We start from the raw sequence: 23,644 nt of genomic DNA on the forward strand, positions 1-23,644 counted from the left end.
AGTTTGGATGAAAAACCTTATATAAGAGCTAAATATTAATAGTTTTATATCCAAAGTGCTTTCTTGTATATTGATAGAAAATTACTTATGTGCTCCCCTCGCCCCCCCCCCCCCCCCAAGCATGGAATAAGCCTCTTAAAATAAAGAGATGAGAGGTAACAAAATGAGCTCAAGAACTGAATTTACACAGACAGGATGTGGCAGGTGGGCTGAAGAATAATGGTCCATGCCAGGAGCTCGACTTCAATCTTAAATGGTAAATGATGAACAAACTCAAGAATTGACTGTGTGCATCTTTAAATTAATAACCAAACACAAAGGATGACCTCTTGCTTGCAACACTTTAAGCCAGGGACATGACCTGGCTCTGGAGTTTTGCATTAGTACTCATGAGCTCCCAGCCTTACTCAGCATTGTCCTTCTTAACTGGCCTGCTGGCTCTCTATTGGTCAGTATCTCCTCCTGGCTCTTCTAGGCTTCTGGATGAAGAAGTCTCATTAGTAGCCCGGCCTGAGTAGGTTTTCTTTAAGCAGGGGGGCATCAGTGTGACGCTACCTTCATGACAACCAAAAAGAATGGAATATTTGCCCGTCAACATATAGTTACTTTTATAACTACTGACTCATTACTGGGGACCACCCCTCTACTCTGGAGGGATGGGATAATGTTAACCAGTTCAATATTCAAATGGTCAAGGGCTCCATAACCTCGTACATGAAAAAGGAAATAGGATCCTAAGATCTAAAAGAGGCTAAGCTCAGAAGAGGGCCAGCTGCTGTCTGGAAATAGGAAGAGGCAGGCTGAAAGTAGCAGGCCAGGGATTGGCTGTGGAGGAAAGACCAGACACTGAGCAGATTCTCTCACTATTGCTGGTACCAGCACTAACTGCTGCAGGAGCACGTGAGGAAGCAACATGTAGGCAGGAGGATAATGCAGAGCGCTTAAAATGAGACTGTTATCTCTACATTCCTGTACAGGACTGCCCCGGTTAGGAAGTGTTTGTGTACATTAAAATAATCATGCTTAGGTATTTGTATCTTTTAGTTCAGGCATCCCTAGTAAAATAATCATCTGTTACTCAAAATGCATTTATGGGAGCCCATTGTGGGCTAGAACATTGAGTGTCTACTGTGCTTATTTCCGCCTGTGTGTTACATCCAGAACGCAATCAGACATCAGAGGGGACTGGGGTACCACAGCACTTACGGTGACTCCCTTCAATAGAGATAGTGATTTCATGTATTAGTTAGGGCCCAAAAACTCTCTTCTCCTCTTTGCAGTGCATACCCTAAGTGACTGTACTACGCACATAAGGAGATCCACGACAGCTGAAAAGAGTAAGACCTTTCAACACCTCAAGTCTGAGGAATGGCAGAAAAGCTGGTTGCAATTATCCCTGTGGTGGTTTAAACACCTCCTGAAGGGGAAGAATGCCCAATAATTCAAGAGCAGCTGTAGATCCTCTGGCTGTGCCATTACATTAACACACCTGCTCCTGGCAATTAAACTTGCTGCCCTGCTGGTCAACAACTAGTCCACACATAATGGTGCTCTGTGCTGTGCAGTGGACTCTGATTCATGCTTGCTGCAGTTTTGATCCTGCTGCAGGTAACCTGAACTGGTTCTGCTGCCCTTGGGGCTTTAATTTCAGATGAGATAGGATTAGAATTTTATCCTTTAATGAAATAATAATTTATCATGAAACTAACAGCAAAGCTTGCTATTCAGAGACAGAACGTTTTTCTTCTTTTTCAGCTGATACACCGTGAAGAGAAACTTGCAGTCTGTTATTTTACAATCAACAGACAAAGTGAACAACTCTGCCCCTGCTGGGCAAATTAATGGTAAGAGTGTTCATTTTTGACAAGTACTTTTTACTGTATTCTATATTTATTACAAACTTCTACAGTTACATCAATATATTCCATTGCTTTATGTGAGAGTGGATTTTATTTTAGCTTGTGAAGTGACAAACTGTTCTACATGTTGGGATTGTTTTCTTGCATGCTCCTATATGTATTCTGACAAGGTGTAGGGCAGGGGTTTGCATGGTTTCTAGCAGTGCTGAGAGGGTGATTATGCTCTTGTGACAGCTATGTTTGCAATAAACAGTTGAGGTTTGCTCTACATGCATCATGTTACAGTATATTAGTGTCAAGAGGAACCTATAATACCACAACTGTAGCAGGTGGCCATAGATAGAGGTTTACACCCAGGGTCACAGCACAAGGAATAGGATCCATTTTCCTTTGACTAAATGAGAACTGAAGCATTTAAACATGTCTTTCTTTTTACTCTCTTGTAGTTTAGTAAAGCAGAATAGAACCTTAATGTTGTATCTGGGTACAGGAAATGTTGGTTTGTTGGAGATGTAATAATCATGCATTTGTGTTGGATTAGTTAAAAGCAAGAGACATAAGCCAAGGAGGTAGCTGGCCAATTCTCACAGCATGTCCTGTGGTTTGAGGGAGCTACAAGAGGAATTCTCCTGGGAGCTAGGAAAGTTACAATAGAGGATTAAAGTAACACTTTTTGTAGTGCATAGGCATGGACTACTGAATACTTTGCTTGTTTGTAATTCTCATTCTTCAGGCGATAAATACTGTAAATATTAAGTTGTAATATTTGTTTTAGTAAAATAATGTGTAGTGAACGCCTGTGGTATGGGGGAAATTAAAAGTAATTTGAATCTCTTATGTAAAGTTTTATTTCTGACTGAAGAGAACTGGAAGGAAGAAGCAGCTAAACTATGTGTTCCTGTATCTTTCCTTCTGTTTCTTACACTTATATCATTAACAGAGCTTTGCCATCTTTCTGATGCCTCTAACACTGCTATCTATGCATGTCTGAGCATTGCCAGGAGTAGGATTTACATGATTTAAAATTTTATTCTTCTCATAGCTAAAAAAAACAGGGCAAGAATTATTTTGCAGGGGAATAATATTTTCATTTCAATTTGAGTCTGTCAAAAGAGAGCAGGAGACACTTGGAAAGTGGCGGATGGTAATACCAAAAGTGGATGACTGAAGTTTTGATAAAATCAAGCCATCCCAGACCATCTGTAGTCCATACTATGCTGATGATGATTCACTGTGATCTTAACCCTGTACAAAAATAAAGGAAGATGTCGTCCCTACCCCAAAGAACTTATAGTTGCTCTAAATTATGTATCTCTCTGTGTGTATAATATAAAAAGCACGCCATTTAAACATATATAATACCCTGGGGAAAATCATTGTTGCATTACAGAAGTATGTTTGGAGGAGGAATTTGAATGAAGAGAAGGTTGTTTGACATACAAGAGAGAAGGAATTTGAAGAATAAGGAATAGCATGGAAAAGGCCAGAATGATGGGAGTGAGAGGACTACAAATGAGCAGAAAGGCTTGTGAAGAGCATAAACAGCTGGATGGGAGTGGGAGATGGATTAACTGGAGCAAAGTGGGTGCAGGGCCCTCAAGGTACAGCTGAGAACTTAATGAGAAGCATGAATTTTATGTGGGGGAGAAAAGTAAGCCACTGCTGGGGATTCAAATACAGGAGTGATACAGTCAGAGCAACAGAAGAAGATTGTTTAAGCAGCAGCATTTTAAACAGGTTGGAGAGCGTGGGGTGCCATGAGGGGAAGGCAGAGGGAAGGTTGCAGTATTCAAGGTGAGACACATTTTATTATTTTCTGTGGTTTTTAGCTGCCAACCTCATCACAATGAATCATACAGTATCTGAGGGAAGATCATGATGGTTAACCTGAAATGCCAGATATGTCCTTTACGCACACATCTCTGAATCACTGTATAAAATATATCCCTGGATGATGATCTGTTGTTAAAAACAAAAAAGGCATTTCTGCAGTTATAAGAAAGGAGTGGATCAGATTAGATTAATCCTTACCGCCACAGTAGTTCAGCCACAGATGGAATCTTTTGGCCACTATATGGTATTTTACAAAACAAATATTTATCACAAATGTTATAGACCGTTTTACTACTTTATCAGAATTATTATTATTTCTGTGCTAAAACCCCAAGGTCCGTAGAGCTAATTCTAAAGAACTTTACTCCACAGGGAGTCCTTGCCAAGATTTTATATGTTGTTTGCCCTATTTTCTAAATATGAAATTTCTTCTAACTAGAGAGTTCAGGACTCTCTCATGGGATACTGATCTTTAGAAGTAGCTGCTGGGATGCAGTTGAAAGAATATTTTTCTGATGTTCAGTCTGTCAGAAGGTCAATATTTTGAGGAATTAAATGACAAAGAAGCTCAGTCTAGTGGCCAAGTTAAAACAAGGCATTTGCCAACACAACTAGGTAAGTAGATATAAGGGAAGGTTAAAATTAGGGGGGCACATTCTGATCTCTGTGTCTTTAGTGGAGTTACTCCAGCTTTACACTGTATTAATAAAAGCAGAATTTGATCCAGACAGGGCCCAAATCAGATTCTTATCTGAACTTCCTTTGTGCCCCCCATCTGAACTTTTGTGGTTTGAATAAAAGAGGTTCCTAATCTGAATGACCCTGGTTCACCATTATAGATGGAATGAAACCAAACCCTTATCCAAATATCTCTCAATATGTTGTTTGGCTAAATTAATGCCCTGATCTGACCCACCCCTGCTCTTGTTTTGCAAAACCAAACTTAAGTGGTGGGGACTGTGTAAAAACAAAACAGCCTCCTTTCTCCATCTCTAGTTAAAACAGTGAATTCCCAAGACATTTGGAAGCTCGGTTTAGATAAGCAATCAAAAGTTCAGATTATATGAACATTATCCAAACTTCCTCTCTGCTGTCTGCTTCCATCATGAAACACCTCTGCATGGTGACCCAGATTGAGTTCTATGGGGTAGTGGTCTGCAGCATGCAAGGGCTCACATGACTGGAGAACTGTCAAGGATGGGTATAAACTGTTCAGGAAGGAAATGCAGGGGAGAAAAGGTGGAGGAGTTGCACTGTAAGTAAGAGAGCAATATGAGGTAGATGAGGCTTTCTTTGGACAACTAACAGAAGTTTCCAGATCACAGGCCCTGATTCTCATGGGGGACTTTAATCACCCTGACATCTGCTGAGAGAGAAACACAGCAGTGCGCAGACAATCCAGGAAGTTTTTGGAGAGTGTTGAGGACAACTTCCAGGTGCAAGTGCTGGAGGAACCTACAGGGGGCGGTGCTCCTCTTGACCTGCTGCTCACAAACAGGGCCCCTGGGCAATTGCCCCCTTTGCGCCCTCCCCCGCCCCCCGGCAGGCCTGGTAGTGACCATGTGATGGTCGAGTTCAGGATCCTGACACAAGGAAGAAAGAAGAGCAGCAGAATACGGACCCTGGACTTCAGAAAAGCAGACTTTGACTTCCTCGGGGAACTGATGGTCAGGATGCCCTGGGAGGCTAATATGAGGGGGAAAAGGAGTCCAGGAGAGCTGGCTGAATTTTAAAGAAGCTTTATTGAGGGCACAGAAACAAAACCATCCCGATGGGCAGAAAGAATGGCAAATATGGCAGGTGACCAGCTTGGCTTAACAGAGAAACCTTTGGTGAGCTTAAACACAAAAAGGACGCTTATAAGAAGTGGAAACTTGGACAGATGACTAGAGAAGAGTATAAAAATATTGTTCGAGCATGCAGGGGTGTAATCAGGAAGGCCAAAGCACAATTCGCAAGGGATGTGAAGGGTAACAAGAAGGGTTTCTGCAGGTATGTTAGCAACAAGAAGGGGTCAGGGAAAGTGTGGGACCTTTACTGAATGGGGAGGCAAACTAGTGACAGGTGAAGTGGAAAAAAGCTGACATAATGCTTTTTTTGCCTCGGCCTTCACAGACAAGGTCAGCTTCCAGACTGCTGCATTGGGCAGCACAGTATGGGGAGGAGGTGAGCAATCCTCAGTGGTGAAAGAACAGGTTATGGACTATTTAGAAAAGCTGGACATGCACACAAGTCCATGGGGCCGGATCTAATGCATCCGAGTGTGCTGGGGGAACTGGCTGATGTGATTGCAGAGCCATTGGCCATTATCTTTGAAAACTTGTGGTGATCGGGGGAGGTCCTGGACAATTTGAAAAAGGCAAATATAGTGTCCATCTTTAAAAAGGGGAAGAAGGAGAATCCAGGGAACTACAGACGGGTCAGCCTCACCTCAATCCCTGGAAAAATCAGGTCCTCTAGGAATCTATTTTGAAGCACTTGAAGGAGAGGAAGGTGATCAGGAACAGTCAGCATAGATTCAGCGAGGGCAAGCCATGCCCGACCAACCTGATTGTCTTCTATGATGAAATAACTGGCTCTGTGGATATGGGGAAAGTGGTGGACGTGATATATCTTGACTTTAGCAAAGCTTTTGATAGAGTCTACCACGGTATTCTTGCCAGCAAGTTAAAAAAGTATGGATTGAATGAATGGACCATAAGGTGGATAGAAAGCTGGCTAGCTCGTTCGGCTCAATGCATAGTGATCAAAGGCTTGTTGTCTAGTTGGCAGCCAGTATCAAGTGGAATGCCCCAAGGGTCAGTCCTGGGGCTGGTTTTGTTCAACATCTTCATTTATAATCTGGATGATGGGATGGATTGCATCCTCAGCAAGTTTGTGGATGACACTAAACTAGGGGGAGAGGTAGATACACTGGAGGATAGGGATAGGGTCCAGAGTGACCTAGACAAATTGGAGGATTGGGACAAAAGAAATCTGATGAGGTTCAACAAAGACAAGTGCAGAGTCCTGCACTTAGGATGGAAGAATTTGATGCACTGCTACAGGCTGGGGACTGACTGGCTAAGCGGCAGTTCTGCAGAAAAGGAGCTGGGGATTACAGTGGACAAGAAGCTGGATATGAGTCGTCAATGTGACCTTGTTGCCAAGAAGGCTAATGGCATATTGGGATGCATTAGTAGGAGCATTGCCAGCAGATCGAGGGAATTCCCCTCTATTCAGCCCTGATGAGGCCACATCTGGAGTTTTGCGTCCAGTTTTGGGGCCCCCATGACAGAAAGGATGTGGACAAATTGGAGAGAGTTCAGCGGAGGGCATCGAGAATGATTAGGGGGCTGGGGCACGTGACATACAAGGAGAGGCTGAGGGAATTGGCTTATTTAGTCTACAGAAGAGAAGAGTGAGGGGGGATTTGATAGCAGCCTTCAACTACTTGAAGGGGGGTTCCAAAGAGGATGGAGGTACGCTATTCTCAGTGGTTGCAGATGACAGAACAAGGAGCAATGGTCTCAAGTTGCAGTGTGGGTTGCAGGTTGCATATTAAGAAGCCCTGGAATGGGTTATCTAGGGAGATGGTGGAATCTTCATCCTTAGAGGTTTTTAAGACCTGGCTTGACAAAGCCCTGGCTGGGATGATTTAATTGGGGTTGGTCTTGCTTTAAGCAGGGATTGGACTAGATGACCTCCTGAAGTCTCTTCCAACCCTAATTGTCTATGATTCTATAAGGGTTAAGCCTCCTCCACAGCCTGGCCCACTCATAACAGGAGAGCATCCATGGTCCTGCTGCATTTTGAAGCTTTGTGCTTGCAATAGAGAGAGCAGGGTTTGGGCCAAATAGGCTGAATTCACCAATAGTTAAGGCTGGTTTATCCTACCACAAACCTTTGCACGAAGGCCCCCATGAGAAAAAAAAATCAGGGGGAAGATGTGATCACACAAGATGGTCATAACCTCCCTCGCACCAGATTGGGGGAGTCATATTAGGAGAGCCCCAAAAGAAGATGGTACTTGGTGGAATAGGGGCATACTTTAGAGAAGCTGGGAACATGGTGACTTGACACATCGTTTTAATAGTCTCTGGTGCAGGCTACAGTGTAAATCTACTCTCTGTCATGGGAACCCTGAGGAAATAGTAGTGATAGCTCTACCTGCCCTTCTTTGAGGTGAATGATCACTGTAGCACAAAATGCCTCACTGATGCAATGAGGGCCCCTAATAAACTGATAGCATTTCTCATGGATGCAGGCTTGTATCTATTATTGGGATATATATTAAAATGTACAGATCAAAATCCTTCTGAAAAATTGATCTAAACTAAAGCTTTTATACTCCTCTAACAAACCTTTGGACAGTTTAAAGAACACTGCAGTCCCAAGTTAATATCTTGTGTGCTAAATAACCACCCAAAGTATTTATTTTAACCCTCAAAATAAGCAATAGCATGCAGGAAAGGCTGACACAATCTTAATGAAGTGACATACATCTTATTGAAGATCCTTCATTTATGGGTTAATGGTCAGTTCAAGTAGTACTCATAATGTAATTTTTGAGGCATTATTTTCTGATGGATACTAGGTTATTAGTTCCTACATTTACTTCACAAGTAAAGGTGAAATGCACTTTTGCCTCTACTCTTTGAGTTCGTACTACAAATGCTTGAGAAACATAATGTATTCTCTCCAAAATGCGGTACTTCTAAATGCTTTACCAACTGAAAGTTTTTTAGATACGGTGTATGAAGGAAGAGGAAAACCAGGATGTGCAACAAATACATACGCTCCACATACTTAAAAATCACTATAAAGAATGGGGCACAGTGAGAGCCCAGCAAAGACTCTGTCCCGGTGCACATGTGCAATATATTCTATCATGTTGTCTGGCTTTCAATAGAGACTCTTATTTCCTACCTATCACCACAAGGGGTGTCCAGGACACATGTGAACGTGTAGCTTCTGTAAGCAAGCTGTACAGGGTAGTCTTGCAGTTTAGCCCTGAGTGATTCTGTGAAATTGGAGGAGAGATTCTTGCTGCTGCTCTTAAGGGATTGCTGTTGTTAGGGGAGGAAAAAAAGCAGATTTGGAGGTGTGTATGCATGTGTGAGCAGTTGCAGAGTGCATTTCACTGAGGAGTCTGACTACTGAGAAGCACTGAAAGGAGAGAGAGAGGAGGAAGCAAGAATAGGACTGAAGTGCAGAGCAGCTGTTTCCTAATACTCTAGTTCTTTTGGGTGCCTCAGTAAATGTGAACATGGATTCTGTCACTGAAATCTTCTTCAAGCTGCTGTTTCTGTTATCTGTTCATAACTGGAACACAATAGTGGCAGGAAATAAATGTAAGTATTACAAATGATTTAAAACTCAGACCAGACTGTTTTGAAAACTTCTGGGCTATTTTATTTGGCTTTGGAATAAATCTTGTTCTTGAAATAAATGCTTAATGCTTCTGAAAACATGACCACAAATAGCTAGCCTGAAAATGTTTCCTTGGCTGAGAAATGTCATTTTTTAAGTTCTAAAATCCGTCCTATATATTTATTTATACAAATCTATATACAAAATTCTATTGAGAAGTTCCAGTATAATCTGAAATTAATATTTTACCAAGGAATTGCATGTTCCATCCCCATTTTAATTTTTGTTTCCTGTTGAGAAGTGCTGCATTTTACAAGGAATTGTGTCTTACATTGAAATTACTGGAAGACTTCTACTGTATGCTGCATCAGCCTGGCTTTTAGCAATTTATAATTTGGAAGGCTGGTATCTGCATCTCCTGAAACAAGCTCCTGAAATAAATCTGATGCATAATAGTGTGCAGTTCGTGAGTAAAGCAAATGTAACAAAGAAAAACTGTTGAGGACAAGATGTGCACTGACTGCATAGAGAATAGTGTTCATATATGACTAAGGAAGAGGGCACCATCAGCAGCAGCAGAAAGTTGTGGGTTTGTTTTGTTTGTTTTGTTTTTTTAAATGAGTAAACCATAGTTAGCCAAGAGGGTGGTTTTGCAATATAGAGACAGTGATCACAATGTGTAAGAGAACCTGTCCTCTAGAAGGCAGATTTGAGGTAAATGTGACTTAGCACTGGGATCTTTTGGTTTCAGTGTTGCATCAAGTCTGACCATTTTCACCCTAAATAAATTTATCAGACACTAATTTCTAAGCATTTCACCTGTTCAGTAATTGTTCTGATTTCCTTTGGTTGTACTTGTACTCAGTGGACCATAAGGATTTTTATTTTTGATACATCTGTTTGCCAGAACCTGGGAATGAGTGACAGCAGGGGATGGATGACTTGATGATTACCTGTTCTGTTCATTCTCTCTGGGACACCTGGCACTGGCCACTGTTGGAAGATCAGATACTGGGCTAGATGGACCTTTGGTCTCACCCAGTAGGGCCATTCTTATCTATCAGAATAGTTGCCTAAATGTCAGATGCTTAAAATGAACAGCCTGTTTTGTTTTGGTTTTTAATCCAGTTAAGGGGCTGGCTGTGCAGCGTATGAATGGGGTAGGCTGAAACAGTGACTGCATTTTAAGAATGTGAATGTTGGTGCTACTGGGAGAACATTCAGGAATAACTTTACAGCACTGTAGCAGGGAACAGCTCTGTGCAAACATCTAAGCCATGACAAGGAAGTTAGAAGTGCTGTGTGCTATGTGTATTGAAGAGTTTTCCTTTGGACAGCTTGTAAACTAAACATGCTACCATGAGCCTGATGATATTGCAGCATCAAAATGATCTTGTGCTTTCATTCAGTAATCATATCTCATTTGATACTCAAGTGCATAGAGTAGCCCTAAACATGAATAATAAGCTCCTTTGGTAAAATACTCTGCTGCAATCCAGTCTAAGCTTTAATTCTCCATCATTCTGCATCGTATGGTTTATGAATACATTCATTTTCACAAAATCATAATTGAAGCACACATTAATAGCATTTGGCAGTATGCACAAGACTAAATCAGATCAGAAAGGCATATTGTAAAATAGGACTTCCAGAATACAACAAAACAGTAAAGCACTAGAGGTCACTCTTACAATTTAAGAAACAAGGCTTGGGGTGGGGGTGGGGGTGGGGAATCAAGCTTTTCCCAGTATAGAATTATGAAGGGTCAAATAAATCAGGTGTGAACCACATTTATTGTTTTTTCTCTAATACTTTTCAGAGAGAAGTCAAGCTAAGTTTATGTTGGTAAATGAATGACTATGTTAATACACTTATTTTTTTCCTATTGAAAGTGATTTGCCTATATTACTTAGTAGTCAAAACACCCTTTCTAAGTAAGAAAATAAGTTTACTCCCCATTTTACAAATGGTTAAACTGATGCTTGGAGAAGAGAAATAACTTGCTTAAATTCATTGAGAAAACCAGTGTCAGAGCCAGGAATAAAATTTGGGAGATTTTTATCTCCAGTAGGTTGTACCTCTCCCTCATTTCTCACAAGAACACAAAACATAATCCTGAAAAGGCACTTATTTCACATGGATAATTGTTTTTAAAGGCGCAGTGTACATCTGAGGTGGCGGACTATGTATTTAACAAAAAATATAAGTTGTTTGTTTTCAAATGTCCTGGGAGTGTTGTGTCCCGTCCCCCAATTACTGCAAAACGATGCAGCAGTAGTTCTACTCTCCCTTTAACATACTTCACTTTCTTCATTAGAAGTTAACCGCATGCTGAAATCCCTTTCAGAACATGACTGTCCTATATGAATTAATGAATTCAAATAACTCAGAATAAACAGCTGTCACAATCAGATTCTTCGTTTGAATTTTCTTTGTTTTTAATATGATAAAGCACAGTTATTCTTAGAGAAAATGGAATGACATTTTCATTCTTCTACTAAATCCACTGTTCGGGTTTTTTTCTGGTGTTCCTTTAATGCCATATACTGAAGATCATACTTCAGTTTTTACTTTATCATTACTCAAACTTCCATTAAAATAAATTGAAAAACACCTGAGTAAGGAGATCTGGATTTCACCACAAAGTGTACATTCACAAATCTGAATTGCTTGTTGTATAAGCAACTTTTTCTGAGTTTGATCATGGTCTAGATTGTGAATACCCCTTTTTGACACACACTGATATGTTCTGAAGTTTTTCTTCTATCCATATTGTTCTGAGATATTCCTTCACTGCTTAAGGACATTTTAAAGTACGCCATATCTGAAACTGAAAAACCGTATCATTTTGAAATTGAAACATGACATTTCTCTGGGTATATGTCCTTTCCTGAAGGATGACACACTAAACGGTTTAGCACAGTAAGATAATGGTTATCACTGGGAACTCATACATTTTAAGTTCTGTACCAATAATCCTTCAGTTAAAGGTTTAGAAAGTAGTTACCTCTTCCCGAAGAATTAAAACTCCAATAGCATTTGAAAGGGAATTGACCTATACAGCCATAAATCAGAAACCATGAAAAGTCATATAGAAGTTTTAAAGTAAGGATCAAGGCAAGTACTCTTGTAAAGTTTTGTTCGTGGGGCCAGCAAACATTTTTATTTTATTTGAAGCTGGCTCCACAGCCATAAATCAGTCAGTTGGTAAATTAGCTCCTGGATGCTTGCCTGAAACTTGGTCATGAAACTCTGATAGGTAGAGTGCTTCCTTTGAAATTCTCTGAAAATGAAGTGTTGCATGAAACATAATTAAATCTCACACACATTTCAACTCAACTGTGACCAAAACTATTAAGGATGATTTGGGGAATGAATGGAAATACTGCCAACAAATTAAAGAATTCTCACATAAAATCTCTTCTCTGTATACAGGTGAAGACAGAAAGCATGTACTTCTGCTTCTAATGTCTTCCATATCTAGAAGAGTTTTTATTTTCCTTCTAGGTATACCCCTGAACTCAAAGATTCATTGTTATATGATAATGACCATACTTTATGTAAGTCAGTCAACTGGTCTTTGTTTTGGAACTTCTTGTTAACATTACAGTACAGAACCTCTCTTTTGCTATTAGAGAGTAGTATCTTAATCATATTGAGTCTTTCATAGTAGAGTATTCAGTGGATTTGGAAAGCAAAAGAAAAAAAAACCTAAAAATGAAATAACTGTCTAAGCAGAATACAGTGGATTACATGTAACGTATACTATCAACTGGTGTCACACATTAGGGACTATTGTATATGTTCCTTTTAAAGTAGTTTTTCTGTTTGCCTGTCAGGTGTACTGAGTTCACCACTAACTTGTGCAAATATTAATGCTACAGCTTCCAAACTCTCAAGTATTATACTTTTTCTCTTTCAGTTTATAGATGAATATCCATTTATGGGTGGAGAGAGAGAGAGAGATTCATAAATTAACTGCATCTCGTAAAGTAATCATAACTATGGATCCAGTAAGAGTGCCTCCTTAAGACATGTATATACCTGTTTATGTGTAGCATAACGATAGAATGTAAGGAGTGGTGATATTCATCTGATAAATTTCACTTATGTATCTTTTGACAAGCTCACCTGTAGTCTGCCTAATCATCATCAACAGTAGGACTAGTTCTAACATTCAAAACTGAAGAGCAACTTCTAATAGCACCAATGGGGGAAAAAAGGAAAAACAAAAACAAAAAATCCCACCACCACATTGCTGGAGAAATGTTTCCTTCTTTCAAAAGTAAATTTTTCCCCAAAACTGACCACTGGTATTCTATCAGAAGTATGTTAAAGGTGCCATATCTCACAGAAATGAGAGCTTTGTTTTATGTGAAAGTTAGGAATTCTCTCCTCCCCTCACATTCCCAATCACCACCCTTTTCTATTAGTATTAATATTTAGTTGTGGGTGGGTTTTTTTTTATGGTAGCACCCATTATTATGTGCTAGGTACTTTCCAAACACTCTAAAAGGACTATTCCTGTTTCAAAAAGATGATTATCTAAATATATCTTTTTAATCTTTCCAGCGGGACACAACTTTAATTCAAATTTCAGATGTTATCAGACAACTTTTTCTGTATGAAACAGCTATCTTAGGCTATTTTAGAGGTTTCTGAAGTTCATAAATTATAATTTTGCTCTCCCCGAGACAAGCCTTCACTTTTAATTCATGTTGTTAAGGAATCCTGGTTTTACAGGTGGAAGGATACCAAAAATAGTACTAATAGCATTGTTTAAAACTCTGATGTATGTAAAATACTTTTTTTCTGTAGAACATGCCCCATTCTGTATGCTTGTGATGGTGTGATGTGGTATAAAACATTCATTTGCACTTCTTCGACATGGTATGCATAACTAATTTGTGGTTTTGACACTACTGAGTAACGCATCAATCCCAAATTGATGGTGATAATATCTTCATACCTCCACATGCCATCATGTACTGTCACTAATTTACTCAGACACAACTCAAGACCCCTTTTCCCCCTGAATGGAATGAATGTGAGACACACTATTGAGAGAGAGGTTTTTTTTTTTTTTAAATGTCAATAGTGCACTTGGGGCATAACCTAAATAAGCTAATGGGAAATTTTGGATAGGGATGGTTTATAGTATGGGTGGGGGGTGCACACACGCACACAAATAGAATGCTCAAGGTCTAATATCTTGTATGCAGTGTAGTTGTAGCTGTGTCGGTCCCAAGATATTAGAGAGACAAAGTGGGTAAGGTAATATTTTTTACTGGGCCAACTTCTGTTTGGTGAGAGAGACAAGCTTTCGAGTCACATAGAGTTCTTCTGTGTAGCTTGAAAGCTTGTCTCTCTCATCAACAGAAGTTGCTTCAATAAAAGATATTACCTTATCCACCTTGTCTCTATAATATCTTTTAGAAACACACTCAGTGGCCTTATCCTGATCATATTGACACCTTACATTTATGGCAATAAGAGAAGTATTGGGCTCCAGACCCTGTTTTTCAGAGTGAATTCTCTTCATGGTTCATTAGAAACTACTACTCTGCTTACAATGAGCAGAGTAGTGTGAACTGGCAGATAAAAAATGATACCGCTTATGTTCCAGTTAATGAGTATTTTCAATGCAATAATTTGAAAAGTGATTGAAGCCTGGAAACTTTTGACATTTTTAAATAGACTTAAATTAGTAACTACAAAATTATTATTTAAAGACCATACCTTTTTAATAGACCAGTGCTGAAAAGTACCTCTAAGGCTTTAAATCACAAAGGAAAGAAAAACAATATAGAAGGAGGTCTATCCAGCTGGGTAGCGGGTCTAGTTACTTTTTTATTAAGGATATCTTATTACCTGATAGTGTTCAAGAATAAGATATTGCTTGTTCCTAACTGGTAAAGTGCCTGTTTGTTTCTATAACAGTGTTTGTGCAATTAGTATATTTACATGTGTGATCTTGAGGGAAAATTGGATTAGAAACAGCATGTTGGAATATTTGAATTTATGCAGTTAACCAGTAACTTATATCTTGCACTTTTAGACGTTTGAATCAGTCCACAATTAAATACCAACGAGAAAAGATTTAAAGGAATAATAGATTTTTAAAGTGTAATTTTATAGGGGGAAAACTATTTCAGCACGAGTCCTTTATCCACAAGAATATTATTCAATAATAATAAAAAAAAATCACCTGTTGTATGAAACTGTTGAAATGTACTTGACTTTATTCCTTGGCTGTGGCTGAATTTAATGGGTTGACCTGTTCAAAGTTACTGCAAAAATACAGTTTTTAGGAGAAATCTGTGAAACCTCACAACACACTCTGGGTTGTGCAATATGAAGTACATGGTATTACTCAGATGCTGAGTAACTGAACAAAACACCAAACTAGCCGATTACGTGGAACAGCTTAATATGAGAACAAGTCTGTAGGACAACGCTTTGGGCAAAAAGAAGACATCCAGGTGATATTTTACATTGATAAACATCATGTAGGTAGATTGTATTCCATGTTGGGAGCCTAATGCATCTGAGTTAACTCACCTGCAGTATAATTTCTATGTGTCAGTCTCCTGTGGTTTGATTAAATGTGATCAGTATGTGTAATCTGTAATTACTGTAGGAGACAAAAAACTCAGCAACTACACATGTTCTTTTCACAGTAGCATATATTGAAGTAAAACTAATTATAATACAAAAAGATTTTTGTTACACTGCCAGAAATTTTCCTTTAGCACTAATTAAATAGAAGTGTTAAGAGTGTACGTTGTAATCTTTCCAGTTTCTCACTGTGCATTACTAATTATCTAGTATGCCTTATTTTTAAGGTATGTGGTGGCCTCTATTGGTTTCTGTGTAGACACAAAGTGTCCATATAAATCATGGCTTCAATAACTGGCCTATCTATGCCATGTCCTATTGATCAGCTTGTAAACAAGTGTGGGTGCATAGGAGCTGAAGGACACCAAAAAATAGTCATCTATCCTACTTGTTCCCCTGTGCTGTGTTTGGACACAGATGCACACCTTGCCCTCTTCTGAGTGCAAGAACTATTCAGGCTAGTGTAGATGCTGGCCCAAGACACACCAGAGAGAACAAAGCAGGGAGTGGGTAATGGCGTAGAGCCACTGAGTGGGAAGAGTGGAACACTGGGTGAAATCCTGGCTCCGCTGAAATCACGGGCAAACTCACTGATTTCAGTGGGACCACTATTTCTGATGCACAGTTCCTTCTGGAACTCATGCTAGGGTGCTGCCTTTCTGCATCACTCCCTATTATAGGCTGTGATTTAAAGGCACGATTTAACCCAAAGCCTGCTAGAATTTAATGTTGTCTTTGTGCTGATGGCTTTTTTTAATAGCAGAAAGCAAGTTGTGTAAAAAGGGGTGTGAATGGTCAGTAATATACTACAGGCTCCACATCCCCCTCTGTCACAGTGATAAAGCAGAAAAGATTCTCAGTGCCATTATAGATCTTTATACAGTCTGAAAGACCTGACATTCTGTAAGCCAGTAAACCGTATGTCTCACTATAACTCTTTTCACTGATCAATGGAGGGATTCCTAGCTACTGTACAGAGGAAATCAAAATCTCTAGTTGGAAAGCATTTTGTAATCATGCCAAGAGGTACTGATTGTTTTCTTTAAAGAAACATTCACACATTTCCGTAACTAAGAAATATTGTTAAAAAGTGAAAAGCTGTACACCAGATCCTGAAGTCCTTACTCAGGCACAACTCTCATGGAGATCAATGGGATTTTTGCCTAACTAAAAATTGAATAAGAGCCTCCAAACATACTAGCAAGCAGTGATATTCTAGACGCTTTGAGTGTAACTGAGCTATTCATCACCTGTCTATATGAAAGTGTGATGGGTAACTGCTTTTTCATCCTGCCTTGTTCAGAGGATTCAGATACGGAGCTAAGTTGCTGATATGAATTACCCACTTATCCAAATTGACTAAAGAGAAACTGGAGGACAGGAGGAGACTGTTGGAATAACTTTAGGTTGTTCCCTTGCTTATGAAATCACTCTCTTGAGATGTGTGGAACCAAAAAAGCTGCCAGTGGGTCTATGAGATGATGGGTAGAATTTTTAAAAGCTTCTAAGTGGTGCTGAGCCCAAGACTCCTATTCAGAGCCCCATTTTCAAAAGTCACGTAAGCACTAAGGAGCCAAGTCCCACTGACTTTTAATGAGACTTGGGGGGTCAGCCCAAGACACTGGAATGACCTCTCACAGGATCTAAGGACTATCACAACCTCACCATCTTGCACTCCAAGTGCAAAGAGCATTTCTTTGATCTTGCCTTCTCTAATATAAACACATAGCAATGGGTGTGTGTGTGTGTTTGTTTATTTCTTAATGTTTTTTACTCTATCATTCATGGGATTTCAAACTCAAATCTTTATTGTACAGTGATGCTCACTAGAGAGGACAGAAGGAACTTGAAAATGAAGTCATATATGTTTGAAGGACAGGACTCTACTTAATATAGGCAAAATGGGCTAAGCTAAAGACAACTCAATTAAATTAAAAAAATGCTTTTTTGGAGTGAAAAGGTAAACATGAGCAAATGAGTCAGACATTTCCATGTATCTGTTCAAACTAGCTACAGTCTGCCCAGAAAAGGGCTTCATGCCATAGATGTTAATTCCATGAGCCTACTTTTTAGTACTGTTCATTCCTGATCTAGTGACAAGCTGCTATGTAGAGTGATGCCATCTCTGCTGTCCCTCTCCTTTCTCCCAGAGTTAGGTACTGTTCATCTTTTTCACTTTTAGGTAGAGTCTTTTTCATATATATATATAAAATAACTGGAGAAAATATTTCTTGCACTCTTTCATCCTTTAGAAACTGTAGTAGAAAGTGTGTCTGTTTTAGTCTCCTGTGTATTACTCTCTGCAGAATCACTACTGTCTGGGATTGGACTGTGCTTTTTCTCTCCCAGTTTCCAATTCTTCTTTATGTTACAGATTCTGTTTGAGAGTCTTTTTTTTTTTTTTTTTTTTTTAAACATTTCTTGGAAATGAGGTATTCTACCACTGTGATAATACTCTGCAGGGATCTACAACACTGTAGCTAAACACAGATTGGAAAACCTCATTTTAGAATTTCCTGCTTTGATTTTCACCTATAGTGGAATGTATGTTTGTGTGTCATATATTTGGTGAGAGAATGAAATTCTTTCAGTGGATGCATTTCTAAGATATTGCCCCAGGTGCTGAAAATGTATGTTGAGTTGCAGATACTATACTAAGCTTCAATGTTCATCAGTGCCTATTTGAGCATTATGATTAAAAGATCTAATATCAGTATATTGTTAGAATGGCAGATCATGATGATTCAGTATATATAGGGAATGCTGAATATCTGTGTTTATTTATATGAAAGACTGGAATGATTCCATGGTGTCATAAATATTCCAGGAAATGGTTAACCAATAGATTATTTTTAAAAATGAGAGATTTATGACTTTTTCACACCTGTGCTCTTATGTGTCCTTAACAGACATGTTATGTTATGGTCTCTTGTGTCTGCACTTATAACATATTGTTTATCCGCATGATAGAAATAAATGTTGAGATCCCAAATCTGAGGTTGGGTAAATATGTTTTGCTCCAGGTCCCTGACACAAAGCAAACTTGATCGGTAGCAGATCTGGCCCCTAGAGGATTCCGGTGTAATAGAGTTACTGTAGTGGCTCCTACATCACTGCCCTTTCCTGCTGCTAGCATCAGGGAGTGGGTGTCCCTCTGCCTTGGTGATCCCAGCTACTAGAACTATACTTAAGGCCATGAGCAGCCCTGAACAGAAATGGGGAAGACAAAGGCAAGTCTACAGATCCATTCACCCTCTTCTACGGCCGGCAGATCAGATCGTGTGTAAAGGGAAGCACATGTTGCACCTTTTCAAAGCATAGTCCTATAAGATGGTGAACATTTCTTGTATTAGAGTAACAGCCATGTTAGTCTGTATTCGCAAAAAGAAAAGGAGTACTTGTGGCACCTTAGAGACTGACCAGTTTATTTGAGCATGAGCTTTCGTGAGCTACAGCTCACTTCATCGGATCCGATGAAGTGAGCTGTAGCTCACGAAAGCTTATGCTCAAATAAATTGGTTAGTCTCTACGGTTTCTTGTATTGAGTCTCTTCAGCAAACATGGGGGATGGTTAAAGGTTCTCAAGCTCTTAGAGCAGGTGCTCAGCGTGTTTCCCAACTTCAGCTTTAAAAAAATGGCTAATACTCTTCAGCAAGCTGCTAGTGAAAGCACATGAAAACCAGTATCTGAATCTCCATCTACTTCATCCTGAAATCTGTATTTCTTCCAGTCTGAGAATGTCAGTTTCTCCCGATTCTGGTTCAAATAAAAAAATCAAATCGGACTCCATTGCACAGGTAAAAGAGAACATAGGTAAGGAGGTAGAAATGTGCTTTTCCTTGAGATATGAACAAAAACTTAATTTTCAAAAACTTAACCTTAGACTCAGAAGAAAATTAGTCAAGAAATCAAAACGCCCTTTAAAACAATGGGCCTGATTCATCTCTCTGTGTCACCAGTTTTAGACTGTGTAATCTTATTGATGTCATTTGGGATACTCCTGATTTATATCCACATATGAGAAGAATCTCCAGCAAATTGACATTGATATGGATAGTGTTGCTCATGCTGATATCAGTTATGAAAGTGGACCTGTGCAATATGAGGAACATAATGCAAGCAATAGTGGTTTGAATGCTGGGAGGGAGGGATGAAGATGATGATAAAATAGGGTTTTTCTGTGTCCATCTTCTGTGATTCAAAGATGATGGTGGAATGCACCAAAAAAGCTGTACTTCCTGATTCTACTTCCCCAGCATATTCTTCATCACCAGAATACACACTGTTTCACTCCTCAGTGTTTAATACTAATATTTGTTACTGTTCTGAATTGAATTAACTGAGCTGCACACTGTAGAGTTTTTGCACAGTGCCCAGATTATGCACTGTCATATTGCAGAATATTTGAAGTATCCTCTTATATTCAGTTTTCTTCTCATCTGTCTTTCACCATTACACTAGGAACCATCTGTCCCAGATCTGGTTGAGCTCCTCCAGGTCAGACACCTGTCAGACTGCTGTGGGGATCCAACTGCTGCATCTGGTGCTTAATTTGTAATGAAAGAGGTGCTGGGGCTCATCCAATTTTATTTTTTTTACTTTCCTAACTGATGCGGCAAGCCAAAGCGTGCCAGGGTTATAAACTGCCAAGCCTAGAGGTGCCAGGCTCACCCATGGCAAGCCCTGGCACAAATTAAGCACTGGCTGAATCCCACATATCCTTAGCTTGTTGGGGCTTCACAGAGTTTAGGCATTGTCCCTGGCTTTTGGCCAGGTAGGTATGCACTCTGGATGTACACCTTGTGTCTGACATCCCTCTTGGCAGTGGGGACCCTCCAGTCAATTTCCTAGGCCCTGGAACTTCTGCCAGCTCTGTCAAGCCTCCCCAACAGCTCTTGTGTTTACCACAATCCCACAAATATTTTAACCTTCTGTTTTACAGTTTATCTCATTACATTACACCATCGTTCATCAGTTGTCAATCACTGAGGTGAAAACCCTCTGTAGGAAATGCCCTTCTCATCACTGAGCACCACATATTCTTCACTGTTATGTGGTGCATCTTAAAAAGAGAGGCTACATACAAAAGTTACTGTTTTGGAGCCTCCTTTAAGGACAGACACCTACTGCCTGAAATGCTGATATGCATGAGGAGGTCTTTTTGAATCCACTTCAATCACTTTAAGAAAGTTCCCAAGAATGTTGCTTTCCTTTCAGTAACTCATTCAGAAGGAATTCCATGTCCTACATGACTGAGCATATCATTTATCAAAAAGTAGCAGTCACTGAATGTGTCATGTAAGAGATGGTTAGAGTGTGGTCTTCTTCTGCCCAATTGACCATGTAGGAATACTTCTAGCAGATTTTTGAAGAGTTCATTATCGCCCTCAGTAGTTCAATATTGAAAATATAGCATTAATTAAAGTGTTCCCACTTATTCAAATATTCAGGGGGGGATCTAAATGAGGGGAAATCCAGACATTAGTCAGGCATCCCTTCTATCAGAGATGGATGATGATTATTTCAGTTCTAATTTCCCCTCCCCTACACAGGGTCAGTGATTTCTTAATGTTAATATATTAACTTTTAAGAATATTTTAGCTCTTAATATAAAATGTTCTCCTCAGAGCTTTGGATAAAAATAGGAAATGTGCATAGCAGCATTAGGCTTGATCAAACTTGGATCAATGTGTTTGCTTAGAAATAACATTTAAATATACAGATAATTCATTTCAAATAATGTATTAACATTTTTGTCTCTCGAGTGTTTTTTGGTATTGGTTTTGCTGCTTAGAAATGTGTGGTTTTTGGTTTTTCTTTTTAATCAAGTGCAGAATGTCTTATGATGCCAAGGAAAAAAGATGTACATGATTAATCAAAAGCAAGTTTTGAAGAACCACTGCTCTGAGTTACTGAGGCAGTATATTTTATAACCCTTCCCCCTACTCTTCCAATATAAATCACAAGCCCAAATGCCAGACTGTAATTTTCCTGTACCAGCAATGTTTTCCTAGCATGTTCTCCAACGGTTGGAATTGTCTCTGGCTCAGACATATGGTTTGGATGCTGATGAACTGCCTTGGCTATTGTGCTCTGTGTGGTGGTTCTGATCCTAAAAAATCTGGAGTTTTCCACCCATTGTACTGAATACTTGTAGAAAGATTCTTCCATAGTAGTTATTCACTTGGGATTTCTGTGATTATTTGAATGTATTTAAGTATGAGTGCTGAAAAATTTTAAGAAGTGACCAATGGTTAACTTAAAATATATTAAGAGTCAATTTTTAAAAGTGACTTCAACCTGCTGGCCTATTTTGCAGGCACCATCTTTTATACAGATAAATAGACTAAAATGCAAAGGGTGTTTAGGCATGTAACTGTCATTTGCAGCTGCAGTGTTGCCAAATCTCATGATTTTATCATGAGTCTTATGATAATTTGGTGTTTTCCTTAAAGCCCTGGTTTTCAAATGATTGCTTGAGAATCTCAGCTTTCATTTTAAAAAAGTAAGCTTCTAGCCCATATGGTTGTGGAGGAAAGCCAGAAAACGTTAAATCAATACACCCTAAAGGCTCAGTAACGAGGGGGCAAATAAAAAGAACTCAATTCATTGGATTAAAAAAAATCTGATTTTAAAACTGGCCTCAATGTTTCGGAGTCTGACCCATAATTTTGAACACCCCGGGGTTGGCAGGACTGCACATGCAAATTATAGTGAACCCCAGATGATTTTGCATGCTAAATTAGAAGCCAGAATTTAAAATTTTGGTCTGAGGTATGTTTGTGAATAATCAGCATATAGCCTTGTTTAAAAACAAAACTCCTAGATTTGCTGTGGTTTTAAGTACTATATTCATGTTCTCAGATCCACACTGCAGTTCCGCTATCTATCTATCCCATGCTCAGTATGTACATGGAACTTCCATCAAGGTCAATGAATAGTTGTGCACAATGATTGAGCAGGATATATAACAGAGCTGCAGTGAGGATAAGAGATCTCTAGTGTGGATCACACAGCGTAAGTTTCCTCCATTTTGACTATGCCTAAATCGATAAGATACATCGCTGCCTTGTTTTTTAGTAAGCTGTTTAGAGATGAGCAAAGAAAAAGGCTACAGATGCAGTAAGCTTTGCTTGACAGTTCCGCAAATCAACAGCTTTTTGTCCTTTATCCACAGTAACAAAATGTACAACTGGGGTATCCTAAGAAGGGTCAGTAATATACAGAGATATAGGCAGATTGTTTACATTTTGAGAACAATCAGAGCTGTTTTACCTACTTCTACACTGGCAAACAACATAATGAGATACAATTTTTGTTAGCTTTAAAAAATGCTTAATTCTCATCTCATCTCATCTCATTCCTTGCCACCCTAATGTGGTACTATTGAACACAGCCATTCCTCTTCATAACTCAGGAGTTTCAGCTTCTGAAAATGTGAATTCATTTCAGCAGAGTATGCACAGGCATGACAAACAGTTTAGGAAGGAGTCTGTTATTTTTAACAGTTCTAGTGGGACTAGCATGCCTTTTAAGTTGATTGGTGAATTTCATTTACACTGTCCAGAAGGTGCCCAGATGGAGAAGCTTCCTGATCACTCTGCAGGTTTTGTGAATGAAGCATGTTATAAAGCACACTAGCACTACTAGATTTGTGTTTAGAAACTGTTGCTTACAGGTGTAGCATGGCACCAACAAAGTTGTGGAAAGAACTACAGTTGAACATGGCTGGTATTATGATTCATGGGATCATAAGTTACTGAGCAGCAACTACCTGGTTTTCCTTTCTGCTTCTAGTATTGTGTACCAACAGATATGTTGGTTTATATTCTGCTGTTTATGGTTAGTAATGATTAGGGCCCTACCAAATTCAAGGCCATGAAAAACCTGTTACAGACTGCAAAATCTTGTCTCCCTCCCCCACCTCCCTGTGAAATCTGGTCTTGTGTGTGCTTTTACCCTATACTTTTGAGGGAGATCAG

At 39.3% G+C, this 23,644-nt stretch overlaps 1 protein-coding gene across 1 annotated transcript in view; it reads left to right on the forward strand.

Moving 5' to 3' along the window:
- The first annotated feature begins 8,629 nt into the window (after nucleotides 1–8,629).
- Nucleotides 8,630–23,644, forward strand: part of CNTNAP4 (contactin associated protein family member 4) — a 304,543-nt gene continuing 289,528 nt past the window's right edge. Inside the window, exon 1 of the mRNA XM_007066427.3 lies at nucleotides 8,630–9,025. Coding sequence (XP_007066489.2) covers nucleotides 8,941–9,025 — 85 coding nt within the window. The 5' untranslated portion in view covers nucleotides 8,630–8,940. The remainder of the gene's footprint in view (nucleotides 9,026–23,644) is intronic.

This window comes from Chelonia mydas, chromosome 5 (assembly GCF_015237465.2).
Source record: "Chelonia mydas isolate rCheMyd1 chromosome 5, rCheMyd1.pri.v2, whole genome shotgun sequence".
Taxonomy (NCBI): Eukaryota; Metazoa; Chordata; order Testudines; family Cheloniidae; genus Chelonia; species Chelonia mydas.